Source organism: Cinclus cinclus, chromosome 8, assembly GCF_963662255.1.
Source record: "Cinclus cinclus chromosome 8, bCinCin1.1, whole genome shotgun sequence".
Classification (NCBI taxonomy): Eukaryota; Metazoa; Chordata; class Aves; order Passeriformes; family Cinclidae; genus Cinclus; species Cinclus cinclus.
Genome location: NC_085053.1, coordinates 20,488,817 through 20,508,890, shown reverse-complemented (window position 1 = coordinate 20,508,890; position 20,074 = coordinate 20,488,817). Strand labels below are relative to the sequence as shown.

The 20,074-nt window shown below is 48.7% G+C and overlaps 1 protein-coding gene across 8 annotated transcripts in view; it reads right to left on the bottom strand.

Annotated features, from left to right (window-relative positions):
- ST3GAL3 (ST3 beta-galactoside alpha-2,3-sialyltransferase 3) overlaps positions 1–7,442 on the bottom strand; it is a 171,260-nt gene extending 163,818 nt beyond the window's left edge. For 7 of the 8 annotated variants that reach the window (XM_062497628.1, XM_062497631.1, XM_062497633.1 and 4 more), the window contains exon 1: positions 7,001–7,442. In XM_062497628.1, coding sequence (XP_062353612.1) covers positions 7,001–7,115 — 115 coding nt within the window. In that variant the 5' untranslated portion in view covers positions 7,116–7,442. Of the gene's footprint in view, positions 1–6,996 lie in introns of all 8 variants that reach the window. The other variant, XM_062497627.1, reaches the window with a different exon arrangement.
- Between the last annotated feature and the right edge of the window lie 12,632 nt (positions 7,443–20,074).

The window sequence follows — 20,074 nt, the reverse complement described above, 5'->3', positions numbered from 1 at the left end:
GACTCAAACAGCACCACCAGTTGCTGTCAAGAGAAGCAAGAGCAACTTACTATTTCAAAATGCAAAACTAAGGCCCAGCCGTGAGCAGGGAGATGGAGAAGTATTCTTGTACCTTACTTTTCAATCTTGCTAAAAAGTCAGCACTGGCCCAGAACGAAAACAGTAACTCAAAAAAGCCAAAATGAAGATACTACAAGTACAAGTACAGCCACCCCTCGAGCCACAACATGCTTAGGGTGCTATGCCCTTAATGACCTTCACTAAACCTGCTCCTTATATACTCCTAAACCCAGAAGAGTGTTCAGGGAGCTTCTGCCTCTGGAAAAATCCCAAGGACAAGGCATGTTATACCTGCTCCCTCTCTCAACAGCTCTGTCATGCATAATTTCCTGTTGCCCCTGCAGAGATTTCTCCTGCACTGTTAATATTATAGCAGCACTTGAAATTCCTGGAGAGACAGCAGGGTTATAAAGTAATGCTGGGTATTTCACTAAATAAGCAGTAACAAATCAGAAAAAGATTAGGCACTTTCACTCCCCTATGCTCCTTGACTGTCCTGTGAAGTGCTGCCTTCTAAAGGACAGAGAAGCACTGGTGAATTTTTTTATTTTGTTCTTAAGTCTCCTAAGTTCTGATTCACATTCACCGAGCAGACTGTCTCCTCTGTCCTGGTGGCACACAGGCAGCTGCCTCGGGTGAGCTGGGAAGGCAGTTCTGTGTGGTTACATCCAACACCCAGAGCAAGAGCTATCAGGAATACAAACATCAGCTTCCAGCCAGGAGAGAAATAGCTGGCACAATTACAGCTGTGAAAGGTACTACCACAACTGAGTGTCCTGGAGTTGCTGGAGTTTAAGTTTAGCCATGCTCCTTATTCCGGCAGGCTAAGAGGGAGCACAAAGTAACTGCAGCAGTGACAATTTCTGGGCACCAAATCAATTTTTTTCCTGTGTTTTGCACAGATAAGAGAATTATCTGCCACAGTTAGTACACTAAAGCTTTAAGTTTCAAGCTGAACACAAGTGGAGTACTTCAGCCCAATATGAGACATCTTGGAGAAGTTAAGCTACTTTACCAGACAACTCTTGTTTTAACTTCTATTTTTATATCTTTGTTTCTAATATTCACTGCTGCCTCAACAATGTTACTTGCCATTTTCAGCATTTCAAAAAAGCATCATTGTGATCCTCAAATCCCTAAAGCATCTGAAAACAAGCAAAGAGATCCTTAAAACTAGCTGGATCCATGTTATGAGAACTTTCTAAACATTTCTTCTCAATTTTGGTGCAGAAAGTTAAGTAGCAGTACTAACACTACAGCTGAGTGAATGAAACAAACTTTGAAGTTACTAATAACTCAAACATTAAAGAATTCACAATAATTCATCTTAGTGCTGTATCCAGTCTCTTCCTGTAAAAGCAAAGCAAAAAAAAAAAAAAAAGCAACTGTTTCAGGAGGCTTAGAGTGCTGCACAGTACTGTTCAAAACAGTCTTTCTAAAAAAATAATGCCCATAAGGTTAGTCTCTCAGGCTTTCCAGCCTGGTGGGAAGCAGAGGCAACAGCAATAAAAATACACACACACACACACACCCCCCCAAAGCTAACGTCATAGATAGAGAGCAATTAAAATTGTTACCATAACCATTTGCTTACTACCCCTCACAACAGCACTCTGAGCGCCTTGTCAAAAAACATGCTCCCTCACCACCTAACCATCAATTCAGCCATCCCAGCCCAAAACACTCATCAGATTTACACTCCCAGTGCCAAGCTGAGCTGACCCAGAGTTGTTATTTTTTTATAGGAGCACTCCTGCATTCCCATCTTCTGGCAAAGGCAAGTAGGACAGTCACAGCAGAACACAAAACCATTACGTGACTCTCCACTACGAGGACAAGTTTGTCCCCATGGGCCAGCTGCTCACACACCGACTGAATGTCTGTTCAGTGGTTCTTCATTAAACAAAGCACAGAAGGAAGTCAGATGTCTGTGTACGTAGGAGCCACCCCCCTGACACAGAACAAATGACACTCCCAGCAGCCCAAGACACACAACAGCCATACCCACCCACCCTGGACACCACCACACACCCATGAGGCTTTAGCCACATGAGAAAGAGTACACGTTTTCCAAACCCTTGCAAGAAGATCCATTTCTTCACTACATTGTTAGACCCTAATACAAGAACTGACAAAAGTACCATTTCACTTTGAAAGAGATAAACCAGTATTTATATTGATAATAAAGGTTTGATTGCTTTTGATTAATTCAGCTTTTTTTGCTGCATGACTGGTTTCCATGGAAATGCAAGCAGATAAAAAACCTGCAACCAGAAGTGACTCAGTTTTGCCTGTTTATGTCTCTTCAGTTCCCCTGGAAACAGACATTTAAAAAAAAAATAAATAAAAAGGAGTAAAAAGGATAAGGGTCCTGAAATACCTTCGGAAAATCTCTTTCCAAAGCTTTATCTCTTGGGCTATCTTGCCATAATTAGAGCTGAAAAGAACACAGAGCAACAGATGACAGAATAGTGACTTGATTTTTTTAAGGAGACATCAACAGAACATACCTGGAGATGTTTCAAAAAACACATTCAAACTGACAAGCTCAAATTGTATTAACGTGGGTTTTGGCTAAAGTACTTCATGTAGCATATATATTTCTTTAAATTAGTTTGATGCTAATGTACAAAGAAATGCAATAGAGAACAAGAAAACAGCAACATGCTGTCCTTGTCCCAAGTATATTTCAATACTTTGAGAGAGGGGGAAAAGATAAAAGCTGCCTTGGGGGAATGAGTCCAATATTTCCATTGTTAGGATGCTTTTTAATGGATTCATTCCTTCCTTACAACACAATCATTTTAAAGTTGCAAAATCAGCTATACACATATGAGGTTAAGTAAGAAACATCAGTATTAAATTTGTTACGCATAAAAATACATTCCTCCAAGCTGATAAAGTAAAGCTAGGAGGGCCTGTCAGCAAGACTCCATCTCCCACCCTACTTTTCAAAGACAACAGCATACCCTTCTCCAAGCTGTAATAGACATCATCTTCCTTCCTCCTCAGAGCCAAATGCATCAGGGAAGGAATAGGGTTGGAAGTTACTAGGAAAGAGGCTACAGTGCACATCTCAGACCTTCAAAGCCTGCTCCTACACTACCATTACTAAGCAAGAATTCCCCAACAACCAAGTGTCCAGAAACACAAAGAACAGCAGCACAATTATTATTTGCTCCTCTAAATTCCTTCTAGAATGTTTTGGACAGCTAAAACTGACCATAAATCATTTATTTCCTTGTTTGTCTCCCACATCACATTATCAGTTCTAGGTGCTAAGCACACCTCCGTGGAACTCAACACTTCATCAGAGAGCTGGGGAATCCTTTGTTACTGCCTGTCTGGGAAGAATGTGCAGGGATGGTGCACATCTCTTACCACTACTGTCAGAGATTGAAGCTGTGTTTCAAACATCAGAAAAAAGGAAATCTTACCTCTGTCCTAAACCCTGCTCACATACTCCTAACAACCACCAGAACTCAAGGGCCCTCCTGCATTCAGCATTACACCCCTTATTTTTGTACTTTGCTCCTGCTCTGAGAACCAATGATATACTGCCACTGACATGAAACAAGGCTTGGGGAAGAGCAGCCAGTCATGATACTCACTAAAAGGATGAGAGAGGGGTAGCAATCACTGGAGGTTTGTCTTGAATAGAAGAAGCAGTTGAACTTAATTCAATGTTAATTAGTTCATATTAGCTGAATTCAATTTATTCTTGCCACAGTAAAGATAAGCCTTAGAGAATTAATTATTTCCTATTCTCCTTTGTATTTTGGCACAAGGTGTAGAGTCACACAGGAAGGAGAATAATCTTGCAGTATTCACTAAGGCATCACCCAAGGAGAACAGATTTAACGTTAAGTGGAGAGCATTTAATGTGAAGGGAACATTAAGAGATCCTTTCAGTCTATTTCAAAGTTTAGCCTTCTTTCTTGTAGAGGTCAGATGTACATATAAACAATATAATTTAGCTATTAACTTACTTTAGCAGCTAAATACATAAATATCTAAATGCCAGGGAAACTAGTTTACACAGTAAACCACTTCACACAGTTACCATTAAAATTCATCCATGACAATATAATGCACAGGAATCTTATAAAACATTACGTGAACAAACCACACAAGCAGCAAATAAACAGATCAAGTGTTTTCCATCCTACTCTACAACAAATTTGTTTGTTTCCATTATTAAACACAGGTGTCAAGTTTACTAAAACCAGCCTCTGAAGAGATTGCAAGAGTGTCAGGTGTTGGGATCAGCTTAGTTTCAAACCTCCTCTAGCATAAAGAATAGAACCAAGACGAATGCTACTGCTGAAGCTAGGGAGTCACTACTAAACAGATGAAAGGCACTGGTCACAAGAAAAGCAAAAATAATTAAATAAAACAATAACTCACACAAAATCAATAATCTTTGATTACTGAGGACCCCAGAATTAACATATCTGACTTAGTTTTGCCTTTGGGGACATCAGAACTATCACATCAATCTTAAGGAAATTTACAAGGTCACACACTGATTGTAATTTAGGAAATAAAACCACAAGTTATCATGCACCACCTATCTGGTGCACTTAACACAGCTCCCCTTCAGCAAATACAAAGTATAATTGCCCCATTATACATAGTAACATATTACACATTCTCAATTAGGCCTAATCACAGTTAAATAAGTAATTCAAATCTGTCATTTGTTAACTTCCAAATGCTGATTTATAGAAGCTTAACATTAACCCTTCAAATCAAGTTTCCCAAAATGGGGTTTTAAATTTGTACTTTAAATTTACCTACGTTCTCCTGTGTTAAATTATATGATAAATAAAATGGGTTTTGACAGACAAAAAAGTCTGAAGACCAACTGAAAACAGGTACCACCTTTACTGTTTAAAAAGTAACATCTGCCCCTTTACACCAGACTGCTGCTCATGCAAATATTTCAAGGAACTTCATCCAGTAATAAAGACACAAGCCACAAAAGTGTATAGAAGGAACAACAGCACAGCCGAAATCAATCCTGACAACTGATAAAGAACAGTAAGCTAAATCCTCAAGCTAGCATCATCTCTTTGAACATGTTGAAGAAGCTTAATGGAAGCACTGCAACTTTCAAGAATAAATGAACAACACATTTTACACAAAAGATTAGATAAAGGGAGACACACCAAACCAAAGGCCTGTTATTTTACCTCAGTCTTCCTGTCAGAACATTCTGGATACCCAAAAGTAGCCAATGCACTCAACAGAAATCACTCTAACTACACTGCAAGTTAGAGTCATCTTTTCACGTAAAAGTGTTCCATTTATAGAAATCCACAGCGTCTGCACACAGATTTGCAACACTGCGTTGCAACCCAAAGTTACCACAAAACTCCCCATAGGCTGACATGGTGTAAAATAACAAATAGCACACAAAACTAAAGGGACAAAATCCAAAGAGGACCGCAGAAAGTTAGAACCCTCCTCAGCACCTTGGTGCATAACACAAACACATCGCTGCTTCTTCATTTGTAACAAAGATCACACACAAGTTGTGGCATGAAAGGGTTCTTTGCAGGCCTTGGGAAGTCAAACATGATTTCCTGGTGGCGTGAAGGAAGTAAAGGATGGTAGGTGGTATAAATTCGTAACAGGTCATCATGTAATAGCAGATCGGCAAAATTCTTTTAATCACAATTATACTTATTTTCATGCAGGAAGGATTTTCTACGCCTTGTCAAGAAAAGTGCTACTTTTCAGAAACTCGTGATCAAGATTTTTAACTCCCTCTTTGAAGCACAAACCTGAAGAAAAAAATCCCTGCTCAGAAAAACACTATGCATCTCCTTTTACAAATTAAGTCTTACAATACTAAGGTCCAAGGCACCTAAGTAGTTCTGTCAAAATCAGTGCATAAACACGAGTGTCATACCCAAGTAAACATGTGTCATCAAGCAAAACTTAATAGCACATAACAACAGATTTGGAGCATGTAGAGGTAGAAAAATGCTAAGTTTAATAACCCACTGCAGCAGAAACCTCTATCAGCATGCACAAAAACACAATACAGCAAAGAAGAAATTTGACCAGCGGCTTCTTGTCAGTTCTGGATCAGTGTTACTCAGCTGCCGATCCAGGGAGCAACAGTCAGCTCTGAGACATCTGAAACAGCCTGGGGAACAGCTGCAAGGAAGGCTGGCTTGTGTTTTGGGCTGGAGGGGAGAGGAGGGAACTGTTTTCTTCTTTTTACATTTTCAATAAATAGTTCTTGCATGCAGGCAAAATCAGTGCAAACAAAAGTAAGAGCAGCAACAGAGCAATCAAACTTCAGCCTAATTTCTGTCTCATTGCAACTGTAACCTTCTATGGCCTCACTGCACAGTACAATCCTCAGATTGTATTCAATGAGGTCAGATGTCTCTTTGGACTTAAAACGGTTGAGAGACATCCTTTAGATGACAGATAGTTGGCAGATAACATCATGGAAGATAAATGGAAGATGAGGATTTCTGAAGGACAAAGTAAGATGATGAGATAACCAGCATATATGATTACAGAAAGAAATCAAAATTCACCAGAGGAAAAAAAAAAACCAAACTTGTCTTAGATACCTTAAAATGTACTGAGGATGCAGGAAACAAAAGCCTCAACATACAAACTCTTTATTTTGACAATTAGGAATCAGAAACTAACAGAATATTACAAGAACTGAGATCTCTAATGCTAGCTTTATTAAGCATGGACCTGCTCTTGCACCCAGTAATAAAAGTAAAGCCATAAAGAGCATTAGGTAATCACAAACTCGACCCCTTAAGCATACTAAAAGCTCTAGCATTTGAGTGGGCTTAACCACATCCCTCTAATACTACCAAATCAGAACCACCTCAGCACTATTACAACTATTTAACATACGTTTTAGGGAGCCCAGAAACAGTTGCTCCCTTCTCCTACTTACTTGAATCCTCCCATCTGAGAAGGTGCAACTTCCAAGCAGAATAGTACAGAAATCCCAGAACCAGAAAGAGGCAGAGGGCTAGCAGCAGGTTACGCATAAACACCAAGAGTCCCATCTTCACATTAAATCTGCTCTTCTACATGACCTGAGAAAGAAAAACAGGTTGAGGTTGGAGCCACCTTCTCCAACGGGCATCCTCCCAAAAACGTGCAATCCCATACCCACCATAACATAGGGATCCCAAACCGTGCTCTCTACACGGTAAAACACACGCGCTCCCCAAAGCACACCAGTGAAACAAGAACCAGCCCAGTCAGCTGGCAGTTCTGGCCGTCACAAGGGTGAGTGCCGCTCCGGAGAGGCGAGGGTCACCGCCACGCTGTGACAGGGCACCAGCCCCACTCCCGCCCGCTCCGCACAACCGAGTCCAGCACGGCTCCGGCCGCCGAGGCCTGGCGAGCACCGCGTCCTCCCGACACGCCACAGGGCAAACCCCGAGCGCCGGGGATGTGCTGCGGACAGCGGGGCCCGCGGGAGCGGCCGGCGCAGCGCCGGTCCCGGCTGGAGCCCAGCCGAGTCCCGGGCACTCCGCGCCGCGGCGACGCGCTGCCCTAGAGGTGGGTACCGGTGCCCGGGGAGAGGTGCTCGCCGGGCCCGGGCAGAACGGCAGCTGTCCGCTAGCTGACAGCTGTCAGCGGCCGGCTGGAGCCTGGGTTTGAACGGGCAGCGGTGTCGCCACCGCCGGGCTGCCCCCGCCTCGCCATGCTCCGCTACCGGCTACGCCGCGCCCCGCCGGGCCGCCCGCTCGCCGAGCCGGTCGCCGTAACGGGGCCTGCCCGCCCTCCCCCGCCCCTCCTCACCCGGCCGCCACCGGCCCCGGGCGCTCGGCCGTCGGCTGCGCCCCCCGGGCGCGGGGCTGCGGGCGCCGCCATGCCGGGCGCGCCCAGCGGGACCCGCCGCCGCCGGGGGGCGCCGCGGCCGCCAATGGCGCGCCGGGGCGGGGCGGGTCCCGCCCGCATAGCGGCCGCCACCGGCCAATGGGACGGCGCGGGGGGCCGCGCCCCGGCCAATCGCGGGAGGCGTCCGCAGCCAATGGCGCGCGGGCGGTCCCCGCCGGAGGAGCGCTGCGGCAGGGCGGTGGTGCGCGTGCGCGGAGCGGCCCCCGCGCTCCCCGGAGGGAGACGGACCGGGCCAGCTGCCCCCTCACGGCCGGTGCCGGGCGTCGTCCTCCTCCAGATCCCGGCGCCGCTCCCCTGTCACGTCGTGGCGCCTCCGGAGCACTGCGGTGCTTCCAGGCGTGGCGCTGGGTGGCCCCTGCCAGCACTGAACCCGCTGTGAGGCTCCTCACTGTCACCCCACAGCGCTGCACCTTCTGCCAGCTGAGGCACCTCAGCTGCTGCCGGCCGCTGCGCCCCTGCAGTGACACGGTATCGCCCGCCCTTCAGGCACTGCATTGAGTGCGCTGCTTTTCCCTTCAAGTGCTGCACTGCCCGACGGCCTCTCAGCCCTGCCCCGCTCTGCACAGCGAAGCTGCAGCCAGGACCCGGCAAAGCAGCCCTGGGCTGCTTCCATCACTGCTCCGGCACAGGCTTCTATCCCTGCCACTGCCTTCGCACCGTTCTCCGGCTCCTGCAAACCCTCCCAGCACTGCACACCCAATAGGGTCCTGCCCAGCCCCTGCACGGCTCTGCGCCACCTCCCCTGCGCGGCACAGCCTCCCCCCCAGGCCGCACCAGGCTGCACGGACCCCCGGCTGCCCTTCCACCGCCCAGCACAGCTCACGCCACGCAGACAGTGCAGCCTCCCACGCGCTTGCCGGTATGTTACAGTCTCCACCTCACTGCACAGCTGTCCTGTGAGTCCAGCAGCACTGGGACCAGCCTGCAACGCACCCTTCCCACAGCATTGCCCTCGTTCTTGCTGGCCCCACAGCCCTCTACTGCTCCTTACGCAGAGGGCAAGCGACAAACTAATATCACGCCTCTCAGGGACTGAATGATAAAGGGAAATTATTACTCGTGATGTCATCTGAAAGGAAAGAAACCGTAAGGAATAAAGCTGCATCTTCAGTGACCTGCCCAGTGATCCTCCATTTCTCACTGATAATAGAAGGAAAACAAAAGGTGATTTTAAGAGGATCTTAGTAAGGCCATGTCCAGCACGGTGGCAGCTCCTACTGAGGTGAGCCCATGTGCCGATGTTGAGTGGCAGACACTGCTTTGAACAGCACAGCTGACTGAGCACTGCCCGTGGACAAAAGGCAAAGTTCCTGTTGGTCACAGGGAGAGCTGGTGGGGGGGGGTCATACAGTTCCGTTTTCACAGCCAGAAACCCCACTTTGTGCTCTGCACAAATGAAGTCAGTGCAAGTTGGTTGCCAGTGTGGCACCCACACAGCCAGGCTTCCAGAGTTACCATGCTCCTCTGCAGGGACACAAGGGAGACCACACGTCACACTGATATGCCATTACGTTTTTTGGATGCCAGCAACTTCTAGAGACAGCACAGGAGACCAACAGACTCATGCAAGCACTAGGTATCACTGGCACCACTATCCCCAAGAGGAGATATGTGCAGAGGGGGCACAACCACATCCATGCAGCCCTGTCCATCTGTAGATCTGCCCCCAGGCTGCTTCCCCACCTACCCCCAGCTCAAACGGCTGACCTGCTCAGGGTGCTCGTTGCTCTCAATCATCTGAGGCAGCTCCCTTCCCTCCAGCTTCACAGTGAGCTGGCAGCCAGGGCTGGTTTGGGCAGTCTCCTCCTATGGCTCCAGCTCTGCTGCCGGGCTCATTTCTTCCAGTAATCCCACCGACTCCTGTGCCACATCATGTCTGGCTGGAACCCAGTTTTACTTTACAAGCGCTTGCTTTATTCCTGCTTTTCTCTTCCCCTCTTCAACCTTCCAGCTGTGTAAGCTGGGTCTCGTCTCCCTGCCTCAACCGCCCTTGTCCCTGTGACACGGAGCTGCTGCACTGCACTGCACTGCCACTGCGCTACATCTGCTCCAGCTGTCCCCAAGCTTCACCTAAACCGCCCCCGACCTTACGGCATTTGAACCCCGCGGTGTGCGGGTGCAGCAGCTGATTTGATTTCAGTGATGAGGTAAGTGGGGACCTACAGCATGAAGCCAGATAGCGACAAGTCTGGGGCTTGCTCTTGAGCTCTTGTTTGTCACTCAGGAAACTCTAACCCCATTATCAGGTGTCAGTGAGCTGCAAAGAGCCCGGGATGAAGTCACCCTCCTTGCCAGCCTGGAAAAAACTCAGAAGGCCAGCACTGTGTATCTTGGAAAATCAGGTACCAATGCCTGGCAGCTACTTGATGGCCAGGAGATGAATTAAGGAGTGATTAGTGGAGTGATTTGGTTCAAGTAGCAGGACTTTAGTCTGAACATGTTCCTACTTAGCTTACACATTTCATTCGGAGGCAGATGTCAAACTGGATGTTGCTAGGAGATAGACAGCAGGGGAATAATTAAGTCTGATTAAATCCTATCATATTGCTGTGCTGCTTTCCAGAATGCTCTAGAGCTTTTTAAAACCAAACTGGCAAAATGATCAGGCAAATGGTCTAGCCCAATCTGCTCAACAAAACCCACTCGCAGCAAACATGCTGAGCCTGTGGCTACCCACGTGTCTGCAGAGAATGTCCTACTGCAGTATTGGAGAAGAAAGGCTGGTGGCTGCATTAGCAGGTAGCACCAAACATTTAGGACTGGTCACTGCTTGGAGCAGGCAGTGAGGGGTCCTACCCCTGTGTCCCTGCATCCATGCTGCAGAGACACACGTTAGACTAAGCATGACTTGGGACATACCAGCATGACCATAAGCAAAGCTTCTTGATGCCCTTCTTTTGAAAGGAACCCACCTGGGCATGCCAAATAGCTCTGCAAACTCCCCTTGTGCATGAGGAGATGCTGAGCACCACAAGGTGCTCCCACTGAACTGATGCCTGTCTGCATTTTCTTTCACGGTGGCTGAGCCATGCACTATATGGGGGGGACTCATAAATAACAGCTACAGGTTCTTTTCCCACCAGTAAATGAAGTTCGGCTGTAATTATCTGCATTAGATGCCAAATACACACATCAGCCTCCAGGCTTCCTTCATAGAGACTTCTAATCTCATTTTGTTTCTTTACCCTTTAAAAATTACCATTCTAATACTCACACTGTAATCCTTCTCCCGAAATTAAATGTCATCAAATCAGACCCAATACTAATTAATGCAATATTTTATGATTAATGAAATACTACTATATACCACAGCAAAGATCTCTTTCAGTAATGGCTAGACAGAGATTACTTCTGCTGATGCACAGGCTCAAGGAATACAATCTGGACTGTAAGACACTTGTAGTTTGTCTTATCTCTCTGACCAAACTTGTTTTTTCTCATATACTCATTATGTATTGTTCTTAAATGGAGACTCTGAACGTGATCAGACTGTGGAGAGCACTTTACATTTCTGCTGCTCTGGCTACTCTAAGTACAGAGATGTTAAACAGCATCAGCACCAGGACCACACAAAACAAGTTAAAACAATCTGAACTTGGCTCAAAAATTCTGCCACCCTCCAGATGTTTTCAACAGCAGAGAATCACACTTACCACTCTGGGAGCAGGTAAACATCTGGAGCCTGCCTCATCACCTCCCCAGGTGCTCCTTTGCCTGACTGGACCAGTTTTCCAAGGGTCTTCCTCAGATGAAGTGACCCAGCGGTCCTGCCTGGCAGGTAAGCTCCTGGCCAGCAACCCACTCAGCAGTTCATTTTCTTGCAGTAATTCCAATACACTATGTTTGGTTCACTCATAGTTTCCAAGAGAGGAGATAGGCTTGAATTGAAGACACGCATTGAAGACTCCCACTTCTCTGGGTCTGCTTCAGGAGTCCCTCACCCTCACGTTCAGAAGAGCATCCCACCTCCCTGTGTCTGGCTTCAGCTTGCAGACATACCATTTTATTCTGCCTTCTGCTTGATTAAAGAGCCTTTCAGAGCCTGGCATTTTCTCTTTGTGACACTACACATATGCTGCAAGCAAACCCCCTCTCATCCGTCTTTCTGAAAAGCGAAATATACTGAGTCACTTAATTCTCCTTCTGCCAGGCTTTCCCTCCCACCCTCCAGCCATTTTTGCATTTCTGCTCTATAGAGCCTCTCTGATTTTCCTGAATCCTTTTCAAGAGATAGAATCCCACAGTGAGCCTCCCTAATCCTTTGACAAAGGGATTTAATCTGCTTTTCCTATTTTCTATCTTAAAGGGCTGCATTAGTCCTTTCTGCCATAGCATCAGGATAAGCATTCAGGCAGGATTGTCTGGAATCTTTTCCAGACCCCCTGCTGGCAGGTTAGAACCACCTGTATCTCAGCTACACATCCAGGAACTGATGGAGTTTGGTGGCTGGGGACACATCCACTCCAACACACCTCCCTCACTCGCTCCCTGTCCTGGAATCATGGATGTCATGGTTGCCACATTTGGGGGACCTGAGCTTGACAGACCTTAGGAAGATTTGCTGAGCCCTGGTGAGCTGTCCAGGAGCAAATGTCCTGCTCCCAATAGGTTATTGAGCTGTGAAAGAAGAGAGCACAGAACCAAGTAGTGCCTGTTGGCATCCAGGCTAGTTTGACTGTCTGGGAAATATTTTGCAATGCCTGTTAGTATTTTACCCATCCTGTTCAGAGTGACAACGGTCACTGAATAATCTGTGCACTGACTAGTTACCAGGCTGCACACCATGAACACAACCTCTTAAAAGTAATAGGCTAGGTGGAGATTCCATCTTTAATTCTATTCCTTAAGAAACCAGCTAAAACAACCTCCCCCCAGCAGCCTCCCCAGTGAAGCCTACTTGACATCTGGGAGTGAAATTGGGAATCTTGCTCAGCCCAGGTGCCATCACTGGATATCACAGGATATCACAGTGCACTTCCTCATACCAGTGCTGCAGGGATCTTGAAGAAGCCCAGTTCCAGCTGTGGCTGCGTTGCCTCTCTGAAGCCAGAAGTGCTGTCTTTTGAGTTTCTGAGATGGTTACTGAATAAACTTGAATTTCAGAGATGATTAGGACTGTGATGGCTATGAACCTCAATGGGTTCATCTGTTCTCCAGACAGGCATTATCCCATCCTCTTTCATACCATAAAAACAGCTGGAAGAGTCAGGCAAGGCAGGCAGGCACCATCCAGCCACTGCCTCCTCTCAAATGGGAATGGCAGGAGTGACTCCATCTCACAGATCTGCCACAGAGGCGAGGCAGTTTGGCAAAGCAGTGGCACAATGAGAGGCTGCAGCTCCCCAAACCAGCCACACTCATGCTATAGGTCCAAGTAGTTTACTAACAATTTGATTATTTACTCACAGACTCTCCCAAACACGTGTTAATTTTTAGTAAATGGTCAGCTGGTAGGAGGCCAGCATAATCTAAAGGGTCAAAACAATGAGCAGAGAAATGGCAGAGAGCCCCAGACTGCTACTGGGTAGGTGAAAACACAGCTAAGGGCATCCTGAGGCTGTTACACAGGGAAACTCCTCCCTGAGCAAAAGGGAAGTTCTGGCTGCTAAGAACAGTAGCATCTATAGAGAACATTTTGCCTTCTCCACTGCTTTCAATAATGCTGTAGGATTTTAATTAAAAGTATGCATTATAAAGAATTAATAAGACTAATGTAGATTAACACCTACTTGTATTAACAGCTACATTCTGGGATCTGTGAGTGAGCCAAGGCTTAATGAGGAGACATCAACAACAGGAAGCCTACCTAGACCCCTAGTGACCCCTGATCCAGTGCCATTTAACAGATCTTAATATCAGTTGTCTGGATGACAAGATGAAGGCTTATATTTGGGGCTGATAAAACACTGAACAGGCTGCTTGCTGCTACAGTATGAGCTGAATGGCTTGGGAAAATGATAATATCCCACAGCACAGTGATGGGCTGCAAAGGAAGGTTTTTGGGAATGGAGAAGACAGGCTGTACTGCAGGGTGGAGAATCTCCCTGAAAGCAGGGGTGGGAGGTGAAATTAAGGAAAAAAGCTGAAAAAGAGCTGTCCTTGCAACATGATGTTGCAGCACAGTACCTTGGCTCTGAGAGCCATGAGTCAGAGGGGCATGGATCTCAACTAGATCTCAACAAGTTTAAGGTCTCAAATTTTTTGACATCTGTGGCTCAGGCATGAAGAAGAAATGCTGCATGGACATGCTTGCTGTTTTGCCCTGACCTGTAAGCTCCCCTCCTGATCTCCTGTCCAAATAGTTCCAGCAGCAAAAAGGAGGCCACAATTGATTCTTGCATGCCAGAGAAGGCAGTGGAGAAGGTGCAGAGGGCTCTGCCTGAAGCCACTTTTGTTCACTTGCTCTTCCAGCTCATGCATGTCTTTCTAAAAACAGGTACAACAGCCTGAGCTGGCTCTGTGGCATTACACTACCTGCAGCTGTGCTCATTGCCAGCCCTTGACCCAAGGAATGTGTAATTTCCAGCCTGGAGCTTCAGTACTTAATTACTTGCACTGAAGCAATTCGTTGTGCAACTTCAGCTGGCCTACTATGGTGATGGGGCCACTAGCCATGGGCTCCTCTTTCCATCCTGTTCAACCTGAACCTCCTTGCCATTGCTCCTTGCTGAACTGGAGCCTCTGAACCCAAATTATGCACCAGCAACCTTCATACAACTCAGCAACCAGCTCTCTTAGTCATACTTGTCTCTCCCATACATGCCCAAGTGAGCTGATGCCAAAACCCACAGCATAAGCACAGCAGCCCAAGTGCCTGAGTCAGTGTCCACTTCAGGTTTACAAACCTTCCCCATTTGTGTCACTCTGATCTCTTCCCCACATGCCCAAAGGAAATGGTCAGCAACACTTCCTCTGGGCATATATGCAGAGCCACAGGCTGCACCCCTGTGGGTGACTGCCCCTTTCAAAACCCTGTGATGCACCAAGGGACATCAACACCTCCCAAAGTGCAGGGCTATGAGCCCAGAGAGATGCTCTTGAAGCATCCCACCTCCTACACATCTGAGACCAGGGCAAGCGTGATGCTCAGGAAGGGGATCAAGGAGATGGGAAATAGCAAGGGCAAGGAGAGGCAGGAGAAATGGAAAGCACCAGGCACCTCAAATGCTGCCAGTCACTGGGAAGGTGGTAGGAGGAAGTGCTGGTTCTGCTGGTGGAGGTGCTTCACTGTTGGTCATGAGAACAGCTGCCTGACCTGGGGCACTGCCAGCTGAGGTAGCCCTGCCACATCCCAGGGCCTTTCTTCCCTGCTCCTGGGTGCTGAGGCTTATCTGCTCCCTCTTGGGAAAAGGAAGAGCAGAGCCACCCAGCATGACATGGGTCATAGGAGCTGTGTGGGAAGGTGCAGGGGCTGAGGGCTTAGTTTGCACTGCCCTGACCCCTGTGCTGCAGGACACGGCTAAGTGTGTTCTGCTGTGGGACATGAACACACTTGGTTTTAGAGATTCGGCATTTGTGACAACCTGTGCATTCTTGCAACTGCTTTTCATAACAGGGAGTTAGAGCAGCCAGGGGGAAAGGCCTCTGCGTGCTCTGTTTGCTGGCAGGATGTGGGCTAATAGCAGCCATGAAGAGGCAGCTGCCAGCCACAGGCAGGGGACACAGACAGAAGGGTGCTGCTGAAACACCTCAATCCCCCTGAGTACATCAGTCGAAGTCACACAAATCTTTGTTGATTGGTATGAGTGAGAACAGGGCTGAGGACACTGAATCCTTGTGTAGTTAGTGGGATCCTAAACAGTGAACATACTGAGCTTCCACCCAATGCAGGACTCTGCCCCTGTCCCAGCAGTCATGGGCAGCACACCAGCAGGTCCTTATTTCCAGCTGCAGCCCATCCCACCCAGCCAGAAGAAGGCAGGGACAAAGCTCTGCCTCTCCAATGAAACTTCTCCACCCTGCTCCATGGGAACCAACTCCCTATGCCACAGCCAAGGAAATACGAACTTTCTGCAGCGATCGCCTGAGCCACTGCTATGCTGGGGGATGCTGGCAGATCCACAGGGTCAGGCAGAAGCAGCTGCTCAGGGCTGGAACTTTCTAGGTCTCAGTAGCTAGCTGCACCTGCAGCTGAACTGGTCCTTCCAATGCAGGGGTGGGGTAATATAAACACAGTGAGGTGCTGGTACCAGTGACACCCTCCTGGACAGACTGGTTCCTGGTGGATGGGGTAGAGTAGCACCACTGCTTTGTGCAGTCACTCAGACAAGTCCTGTGTTCAGAGGCCAGCACCTACAACCCACCTGGGTTGGCATTTGAGCCCTGGTGTGAAGCTGGGTAGAGCAGCCTGCTCCAGCCCAGTCCAGCTTTCCTCTAACCCAGCCCATAGACCCTGTGTAGGACAGTTCCCCCCTCTGACAGCACCCACGACACAGTCATGGCTTGGCAATGTCACCTCCCAGCAGCACAGTGTCATTGTGTGTGCCCAGGGCATTAGGAACATGTTTCATGCGAGGCTTCCCAAACAGTGCTGAGGGAGCAGCTTCACACAAGCCTGGTCACAGCCTCATGCCCCAGATCTCCTGTCTTCCATCAACTCACCCCGGTCACCTCCAAATCACCTTCCACTCCACCAGCTGCAGCCCCACACAGGGCTCTGATGAAAAGGGGAAGCTTTAATACTTTCTTTCATAGAACTTTCCAAGCCTCAGGCTCTGCAGAAAAGCCAAATACCTCAGCTGAAACAGCTCCCCAGTTCTGTGACAGCAAGTGTCACTTTGCAAGCATGTCACTGCCATGCTTCAGTCCCCATAGTTTCAAATTATCTCCCTCCTTTTCCTTCACATGCCAGGAAATACCCTCAATGTCAAGAGCCAGCGAGACCTGGGAATTCATTAAGCTGCTCTCTCAAAAGCAGTGAAGCTACCCGAGTTCAGAGGGAGAAGGATGGTGGTATCCTGCACCAGTAGCTGCTCTCAGCAAGCCCAGAGCCCCAGCACCTGGTCAGTGCTGCCTTTCCTGGGGAAACAGACCATGGCTCTCCCATTGCACCAGGTGGCTGCAGCTGGGAGAGGTATCACGTGGTCTAGATGTGGAGTGAGCTTGTCATCTCTCCCTCATTAGCACAGCTAGGCCTAAAAATATCCCAGAGTAGGTTGATGGTGGTTGTGCTACAGGCTCCATTATGCAGATGGAAATGGCTGGTCCCTGCTGAGTGCCTGGGGAAGCATCAGCTCCTCTGCCCTGCACTGTGCTGCAGAAATCTCCATAGGAGAGAGGTGCCAGGGACAGACCATGACACAGAGCATCCCAGCCAGGCACAGCATCACTGCTAGGGATATCTTGGCCAGGGCAGACAGCTCCATAGGTTTTGTCCCTCCTGGGTGCATGGGACTGAGCAGGGTGGGGAAGAGGGGAATGGAGTTTCACAGCCCACTGCCATGAACTAACAGTGATGAAACAGGGAGCTGCCCAGGCAGCACGAGTCAGAAGTGCACCCAGGCAGCTGAACTGACAGCACTGTGTGTGCAAGCATAGAGGCACAGGTAGTTGAAGGACAAGTTAGCAGAGCAGCCACAGCAAGAGTGGAATGAACCCTCAGCCTAAAGGAAAAGCCAGAGGAGCACAAGAGCAAGGGGCCAAATTTACAGCTCGGTCAGGAAGAGGGCTGGCTGGCTCTGGGCCCTACAGCATGCTGCCAAAGGGCAAAGCTGCCAGCTCCTCCCCTCCCATCCCTGCACATCCCAAACCCACAGGGCCTGACAGTGAGCACAGCTGTTGATGCTGAGCCTCAGGCAATCACTCACCCAATAAACCTGACTGAGTGGGAAAAGCAGCAGAGACTACTGGAGAAGTCAGGAAGGATGTAACACTCCTGTAGGAATGGCTTACAGGACAAGATCATGAATCCAGTGCGAGATTCTGGCTCTGATACAGACTCTTGGCTAGCAGGCACGGTCTGATTTCATCCCAGCCTCAGAGGTGTCCCCAGGATGTCACAATCACCCTTGACCACAAACCTGAAGTGCTGTTTACTCACCCTCACTGCATGGTGTGCTTTCCTCTGATCCTGGGCCAGCAGGGCAAGCCCCCTGCACAGCCAAACCTCTCCTGGAATGGTGACCTAGCATCACTGACTGCGTAGCACTTCCCAGAGGCACATGCTCCATGCACGGACCTGTCACACCTTTCCCTGCACCAGACTGTTGGCAGCTCCCACAGCTTGCAGGGAGCTGTCACCAGGGATCAGAGCCCTGAGCAATCTCACCTCCTTGTAGGAGTGGAGGACAGGTTGTGCTAGGAAAGCAGTGAGTCCAAAACACCATATGGTCCAGGCACAGCCAGGCATCCGTTCACTGAGAAGTGGTAAGTCTTGCCTTAGCAGGTACCAGGCACCTCTCCAAAAAGGCTGCACAAGGGCTCTTCTGTCCCCTGGCTTCTGGGATTCTCTAGGCAGGCTCCTGCCTGCCTGAAGAAGGGGTGGGGATCTGCTGTGAGAGGTGATGACTGTCGGCCCTCAGGATCACCCCCCACAGCCCTAGCCCTGCACTCTCTCTGGGGACAATCTGTGCAGCCTCCACACAGCCAGTGCACAACTGGAGATCTACTTCTTTACAGAGTCTGCATGGACGGCCAAGGTCCCGCAAATCTGCCCCTACAAGTTGACAGAAAGTGGAGGACACAGGCAGGCAGGAGGGATCCTGGGCAGCTGTCTCAAGACAGCGTGGTCCAGGGTAACAGTGAACAAACCAGGGAATCCTGGGGAAAGACCCCAGCACTTTATGCCAGTGTGATGCCCCACACAGGCAACAGTCCAGCCCAGAATAGGCAGGCAGTGAGGCAGGAGAGACCTCACTACACTGGGCTGGGACCCCTTGAAAGGGCTCCTCTGGAGAAGGCGAAGAGCAAGAAGCCCTTTCTCATGTGCTAGCCCATCAGGTGCTGACGTGCCTGGCTCCCAGCCCACAAGCTCGGAGTCACGCAGCTCCCATGAACGCTGTCTTTCTTCTCCCTGCTGCAAAGCCCTTGGCAGCCCCTTTGACAGGGGAGGGAGAAGAGCCAAGATCTCTTTTTCTGTCCTTTTCCCTTGCCAGGCTCTGCACAGTGCTAAGGGCCCAAGCTGGGGGTCTGCCCACTAGTAACAGCACTGCAGACCTCTGCTCCCACAGGAGTCACCCTCCAACTACCAAGGAAGAACAGGGGTGGCCCCAGCCCCAGTGCGTGGACGGCTGAGGGTCCTAATAGGATGCCCTATGCTACCTCTGCATATGAGAGAATGGCAGAATATGAGCATTTACACTTCTGCCAGTCCCTGTGGACACCAGCTGTTAAAAGGTGTTTGGAAACATCTATCCAGCTGGAACTGGGAAAGCAGAGAGGGCTGAAGACAGACTCATCTCTGGCTGCCAACACAACTGCTCTCTTCATCCTGCCCTGGCTCTGCTGGGCCTGGACAAGCAAAGCTGTGTTCCTGCTACAGAGCCAAGTGGCTTGGGCAGCCATCCACCACAGGCAAGCACAGTTCCAAACCACACGGGCTGTTCAGCACTTTGGTGTAGCTGCTCCCCATCACCAGTTTCCTTGCTTTCTTCTATAACATCACTCCTCTTTTCCATGGAGCTGTTTTCAAGTTAATTGCTCCTCTGTACCTGTACCTGCAGCCCATCTGCATCCACCACCCACACTAAATGCATCCATATCCCGCACCCAGGACACTGTCATTTATTTTTAATTGCTTGTGCCTATCAGGAATGAAGTTTGAGTTAACCCCTGCTGTGAGGACAGGCAAGAAAATTAACCCAAAAGTTGCAGAGCTACTGTATTCAAGAGAAGCAGCAACACTTGAGGAAATGATAGTCCAATCACATGAACTAATATTGGCTCATTCACAACCATCTGATCCCCATGTCTGAAGTGTCTCTGGAGGTCCATGGGTACAACACGCTGCAACACCTCCCTAAATTCAGCAAGACTGTGGGATTGAGTCACTACACTTCTTCAAGTAGTTTGCTTTGGTCTATAGCATACTTGTTGGGCTGTAAAGACAGGTTTACTCCTAACTCTATATGGAGGACTTCAGCCTGGACATGAAAACCAGCCACCAACCTTGCCTACA